The sequence below is a fragment of the Porites lutea genome, chromosome 4 (assembly GCF_958299795.1).
Source record: "Porites lutea chromosome 4, jaPorLute2.1, whole genome shotgun sequence".
Classification (NCBI taxonomy): Eukaryota; Metazoa; Cnidaria; class Anthozoa; order Scleractinia; family Poritidae; genus Porites; species Porites lutea.
In genome coordinates, this window is record NC_133204.1 from 28,237,995 (window position 1) to 28,245,273 (window position 7,279).

The following is a 7,279-nucleotide window of genomic DNA, read 5'->3' on the forward strand; positions in this document are numbered from 1 at the left end:
TCACTTTAAAATTAAACAGGCCACTGGGTACTATAGAAAGTTTTTCGCAACTGTAGGTGTTTCTTTTTCTTTTTTTTGGTAACAAGGGTAAGGAGTTTCGTCAGATTACAAGTAAGGGTAGTTTTGTTAAGATTACATTCATATTCAGAGAGTAGATGAATAAGATGGGCTACCCTTTTATAATAGGTATTTTCTATTGAATTGAAGAGATTATTTATGACAATAACACACAAAAATTTTGCAGTTAAGAAAAGAACAATAAAAAAAAAGGAATAAAAATTATATTGGTGACAGGAGTTTGGTAATAATTTATTGTAGGACATTCTTTTGATCATTGTTTCTATTAATAAACAGGGCGTGGCTACTAAATAATGCTTCTATGAGCTTTTGCAGATTAAGTACAGGTCACAAGACTGAACAAAATAATAAGGTTTACTATACGTATTTTTTGGGAGCAATTCTACATTGTATGACTGTAGTCCAAGTGGCAATTAAAAAATAAAGGAAAAAAAAAATTTTTGCGTGTTCTCATAATTTACTACATTCACTTATTAATCTGTTGCCCATATCAGATTATGTGGTGGTAATTAAAGACTTGTCAGATTTTTTCAACTGGTTACATTTACACAAGCATATTAACCTCAGTCTTAAATTCCAAAACAGAATAAAAGCTATGACAAGAACACATTGGTTATTGGCAACTATAGCTTCTAAAACAAGAAAAGTTGAATTACTGCATTCATAACATTGCAGCGAGTAGCAAAACTAAGATATACAGGGGTGCATTAGCATTACATCCTGATCATAACCAATCGTACCAGATTGCATAGGCCTTTTTAATTTACTGTTGTACAAGAATGGATTGGCCTGTGATTATCCAGAAAAGTTTTGAAACAAGGTGATGATAAAACATACTTTAATTCACTTCACGCAAAACTCTAACTCTATACTGGAACACAACAAAACAAGAACTATGGAAATAGTAAAACCAATATAATTTCAGCAGACACCCATGGGAGTTATACTAGTACTGTTCAATGCAGAAAATATGGGAACAAACATTTGGAGCTCTTTGAGTCAGGTGCTATAGTCTGCTTTATAGTGAGGTTGCCTCCTTAATGCAGGTTTCACTGTACAAATAGATTGGACTGTATTGATGAAGGGTCTTATTACGTACTTGTGACAGTGATTTTAATGCACACTCTTTCTGAATGCAGAGGATTTGAAGAGTCTTGTGTCTTAATTCACAGTTTGTTTCTTGATTTTCCCAAAAAAATTACTGAACTGCAAAATGCCTACGGTAATGAGTTAGTTATCTGATGTTTCAAAAGGGGGTCTGGATTACATACTCTCTACGACAATCCATGAAGATCAGTGCTCAGGACTGTTATTAATATAATTATAATAATTATATATTAATTAATATCCCTTTTACTGGACTGTGTTTGAAATGCAGCCTATTTCATCAATTTCACATTCAACTACATCACCCCTCTGAAAGCAAAGAAACAAACAAAATATTATTGTTATTGGTGTGTTTGACTTGGTAGAGTGCACTTCAGATTCAGATTGAAGTAAAACTGTGTTAGATTAAACAGATTTTGGGACACCTGGTTGATTTTGCAGGGGTGAATGTCATCACCACCAACTTATCAAAACAGAGAAATTCCCTAGTCTTTGTTTAACATGTTAAGTTATAATACTATTTTTATTTGAACAATCTGACTCCTGTTCTTCATAGCTGTATGTATGATGGCTGTTAAAAGGCAAGCCACAACTTTCCTGTCACGAAAAAAAGATACAGGAGAAAGAGTACATACCTTTAGAAAGACAGGGGGCTTTCTAAAAACTCCAACCCCTGGTGGAGTTCCTGTAATAACTACATCACCTGGTGACAGGGTAACAAACCTGCAGGATCAACAGAACATGCTGGTACTCCATCACGGTTTACAGTTACAGCTGAACTCTGTTAATACGGTCACCAATGGGCCAAAAACATTTGGCCGTATTAACGAGGGTTTTTTTACAAGAAAATGTACGACAGTTTTTTACCAGGTGGCCAAAAAAAGCGGCCGTAATAACGAGGTGACTGTATTACCGAGGTGGCCAGAAGGCAGGGTTTCACTGTATTCTCAAAGGGAGGTACAGAGCATTCACATGGGGACAGGGGTGGGAGGGCGAAAGGGGGTGACATTAATAATTTAATACCCAAATCACCAGAAGATGCTAAAATAAACCTGATTTCCAGAATTTACTCCACAACATTTCTACTAAAACAATATTAAAGTTTAGTCATCAGTTTTTAATTTTAATGAGGTATTAAGTGCCAATAAATTTTGATAAACACCATTTAAGATGGTCAAGGTTTTCAACATTCAAGTGTGTGATGAACAATCATCTTTCACAACAAACTCTTTGCAGTAAATTTGAGGACAAGTTAAATATATAGATTTAGCCACATGCATGGCTAAAAGAGAAGCTCTCTTTAATATTGATAGTTTCCTCAAAGAAAATATAAAATTGAGTAATACTATAGACAAGGTGAAAACAACAAGAAGGGTATACAAAAACAACAACAGGTAGATCTAATAAGCAAAAAACAAACTTTGCACATTCAGCGCACTTTTATTTCCAGTTAGCAATAACACAACTTTGCATGTGCAGTACACTCTTGCCACTGCTATATAATTTTCATGTTTTTCTTCCAACGAAGATAATTGGTCTCCATTATTTATTTCTCACTCTAGCTCTTTCCCTGTTATCCAAGTTAATGTAGGCAATTAAAATTTAGTGGAATGAAAGACTCGTTTTTTTAAAAAAAAAGTCAGCACGACCATGTGATTTACTGCCAAAATGAGTGGGGTACTTGAAATGCAAAAAATTCACCTCAGCTATAACATACTCCTCCCCCTACAGGCTGACTCCTTACTCCCCTTCCCCTCCCCTAGTGTCTGTACGGTCAGCATTTGGTCTTATGCTGATGTCATAACAAAATTTTCTCAGATGGATAGATTACCAAATTTTCTTAACTATGGGGCTCCACTCGTGCGCTTTGCATGCATGGAGCTCCACTATTAAGTTTTGTGGGTATTGGTCATAGATTTTCAGCACTTCTAAACAAAGAAGAGCAATTTTTAACCACCCTCATTTTCACGTATGAAAGAAAATGAAAATCTTGTCTGTCTTTACAACCTATGTAGACCAATAAAAAATTTAATTTCCTGTGATAAGGCTTGATGAACTCTCACCTTGATATGTAAGAAACTAATTCCTCTGTTTTAAATACTAAATTCTCAGTGTTTGAGTCTTGCATGACTTTTCCATTAACACGACAACGAATTCCCAGTTTGTGAGGATCTGAAAAATAAAAATGCACTGTCAAGACAAACACCACATCATAATACATTGTTAGTACTGGTAATTAACTTTGAAGCCTTAATTTATTATAATACGTACACTATTATATAATGGAGATAACCTAAAGTACCGGTAAAAAGTTAATTCTTTTGGGGCTGCATTATTTCTGGTTTACCTTTGCATTAGTGGCAGGGGTATTTTACAGGACGCTGAATGCAGAATGCCAAATGACTCTGAATTTAGTGATTAGGGTTTCTAAGGAAACTGAGTGAATCAGGTTCCATTTAGGAACATTATACTGAGAAAAACTGACCTGAAACTTGATTCACACAGTTTCCTAACCCTAATCACTAAATTTCAGAATCATTCGGCATTCTGCATTCTCTTAACGCCCAAAGCAGAACACCCAATGACTCTGATCTTTAGTGATTAAGGTTAGGAAACTGAGTGAATCAGGTTCCATTTAGGGACATTAAAATGGGAAAACTGACCTAAAACTTGATTCACTCAGCTTTCTAACCCTAATCACTAACCTTTAGAGTCATTTGGTGTTCTGCATTCAGTGTTTGGCATTCTTACGGTATCACAGTATTGGGTACCCTCCAATGTCCCCCTCATATAACATAGTAGGTCAAAGAGACAAACAAACTGTTTTGCAGTCTAGTTTGGCCTAACCCTGGTGAATCCAAAAGTTCCCAGCTGCATCCAGAACAAGAAAACTAAATTCTTAATAAATTATTGCTGTCTTCATGTCCAACCGGCTGCTTAGTTTGTTATAAAATTATTATCTTTCTCCCCTTTCACAGCTCTAACCATCTTCTTTTCTTCTTGTTACACTCATTACCTGACAGCGAGTCTTTGGTGACTATGGCTGGACCAAGTGGACAAAATGAGTCAAAAGTTTTTCCTAACAACCACTGTCCACCATTTTTCTTTAGCTGCCAATCCCGAGCACTAACATCATGTGCCACAGTGTACCCAGCCACATGGTCCATGGCTTCACTTTTCTGAGAAATATAATCAAGGTTTTAGGAGTTTAGGTTTTAGGTTTTAAGTTTAAAGGAGTTAATTTTTAAATTATGGGTAAAAAACAATCACCTCTGATCTCTTAACGCAGCTACATGTCATGATGATATTGCTGTTTTAGGTCAATTCTGAGCTGAAGTCATTATTCATTGCAAGTGACAAGAGGAGCCCGCAATCCTAATCTCCAGGTTGTTATTACGCATGTGTCGCATAGCCAGCATTCATTTGGACTTCCACTAACAATGTACGGAATTCACAGAATGTACGTTTTCATATCTAAGCACACGTGTTTTGACCATCTGTCATGTGAAACTTACACAAAGCACAGCACTAGAGCAAAAGCATTTTGACCTTTTGTTGTTGGCCACACTCCGTAACCTTCAGTTCAGAGTTCTCAATAGATTTTTAAGTAGGAGGTGATCACTGATAAAGTAGGAGGCTCTTTAGCAAAGCCAGAGGTGTCAAAACAAAGCAAAGAAAAGCGACCTAAACACAAAGTAAGCGGCTATAAATCCCAAAGTAAGCGGCGATCAATCGCCGGGTGCCGCCTTCTATTGAGAACCCTGTCAGTTATTACTAGTATTAGTGCCTATATAAGTTAATTACCCATACACAAAATGCTCCACCTGTATAGTTATGAAGTAGATATCAAAAATATTTTATCATGGAGCACTGACCATAATTTGCTGATTTTTGCAGGGATAACATTAAAACTTGAAAATGTTGGCCCAACTTTTCCTTTGCAACAGATGACAGGAAACAGTTTCACTGCCTAACTATAGTCTTGAATAACTGAACTAGGCTATTATTTTGATTCCACTTTTCCTGAAGAAATGTACTCTTATTAGAATATGCTGACAAGGAAGCAAATAGTATACACGTATCTTAAGCTCGCATCATACACGACTCTACATGATAAAAACCACAAGTAAATGAACTATAATTGCCTTGAACAAAATACCTTAATATTCTTTCCTGGTTTCCCAATTACAAAAGCAAGTTCTACTTCAAAGTCTAATTCCTGTGAGAAAGAAATCAAAATAAAATTCTTTCAAAATTAAACAAAATATGGCCAAATAAATTGGTATGCATCTTGTGTGTTAAATTTTTGAAAAAAAGAACTCACCAGGGCAAATCTTTCATTTTAGTATCAAAAAGGAACTAAACCAAAGTGTTATGCAAACCTCTGTTTCATCGGGATAAATGATCGGTGCTCCTGGATCAGTAATTGCATTATTAAACTTGCTGAAAAGGATGGGTTCTGTGGGTGTTGGAACATTCTGTTCAAGGCAGTGGTCCACGTAGTTCATTCCGATGCAAATAATTTTTCCAGGGTTGTGAATTGGAGCCTTCAGCTTTACTTCTGCTCTCTTCAGAATATGCTGACCATGATCAACAACACTGAAATCATTCATGTAACATGCTTAGAACAAACTTGGAATAAAACGAAGAAAAGACGAAGAATATAACAAACCCAGGTTAGGGTAACACTTTGACAGGCAAAATTTTAAAATGGCAACAAATGACATGAAGATGGTGTTGAAACTGCTGCAACGACATGAACCATTGCAATAATATTGTAAAATACCGAAAGGAGCATGGCCTCCTCAATATGCAAAACAAACGGTTTTGAAATTCAGACTACACAGAAGACTATGGACATACGCCCCCCTCCCCCCCCCCCCCGCAAGGGGGCCTCTGACAGTTACATGTTTAGTTTTGTCAATAACAAAATGCTTGAATCTGATTGGTTTTTAACAGCCCACATTTACAGCTTAATCATAACCATAACAGAATTTTCAAATCTGATTGGCTATCAACTGTCATGATTTCAGCAATAATAGGACAGTGTAAAGGACAGTACATGTCATGCCTAAGTAAGTGGAAAGGTACCGAGTGCCAACACACGGCTTTTTTCACTGCTAGCAAAAAACCTCTTGGACTTTCTTGTGTTTTAAGTTTAAAATCCTAAATATTACAAATTAATTGTGGTATAGTTATGATTAATTGGTAACAGGGCTGAGCTGAGTGGAGTCCAATTCGGTCTGTAATCATACGAGTGATTATAAAACAAATCGGACTCCCCCTGTTAATCACTGGTATGATTACAAACCGAATTGTATTCCACTCAGTCCTATTACCATTACCAATAAGCTAACATGGAGGACCCAAAATCTGTCTGAAATGGGAAAACAAAATATCCAAGCTAAAAGGACTATTTGACCCTTCATATTTCTGTAGCTGCCCCTAACTATTAAAATATGGAAAAGAAATGGTGGGACCCGTAACAAAAATGCAATGCAAACCTCTTAGCTTTCAACATCATTCCTTCTCCTCCTTCCAAAAATGACTTCATATCACTAGGAATGGAAGGGTCCCCAGCACTGATATCCATTATATCTCCGCCATTTTGGATCTCAACCCCAACTCTCTGTCTTCCATCTTCAAAGAACTGAACTAAACGCATGCTGTGCTTAAACCTTGATAGGATGGACTTATTGGAGTTAAATAGTGGGCGAAGATGATTTAGAAGACCAAACATAAGAACTCTAAAAGAGACTCTAGCACGTTGCACGAGGTACGAACCTCAAGTCATAAGTTACGTTATGTAAGTGGCGCCAAAATTTCAACCGACAGACCACAGGTTACCCAGGGCGCTTTACTTTCAACCAAAACTTTCGAAAATTTGGAAACGGCGGTGAATGGTACAGAAAATTCTCGGAAAAGTTTCCAGAAATTCCGGAATCTGTTGAATTTCCGAAATACAAACCACTCTACCGGAAATTCTACAAATTCCGGGAGCAATCTTCAATGGAAAGAGAACTTTTGGGAAAAAATTTTCGACACTGGGTATACCTCACGAGGTTTTCTAGCCTGAATTTCATCCGATTACTTG

General features: G+C 36.6%; 1 protein-coding gene across 1 annotated transcript; it reads right to left on the bottom strand.

Annotated features, from left to right (window-relative positions):
- Positions 1-319: 319 nt before the first annotated feature.
- On the bottom strand, positions 320-6,933 carry LOC140933197 (oxaloacetate tautomerase fahd2, mitochondrial-like). The gene is made up of 7 exons (XM_073382711.1): positions 6,690-6,933; positions 5,568-5,784; positions 5,345-5,404; positions 4,202-4,364; positions 3,249-3,357; positions 1,821-1,908; positions 320-1,494 (listed from the first exon to the last, which is right to left on the bottom strand). The coding sequence occupies exons 1-7, from the start codon at positions 6,923-6,925 to the stop codon at positions 1,432-1,434; spliced, it is 936 nt and encodes a 311-aa protein (XP_073238812.1). The 5' UTR covers positions 6,926-6,933; the 3' UTR covers positions 320-1,431.
- Between the last annotated feature and the right edge of the window lie 346 nt (positions 6,934-7,279).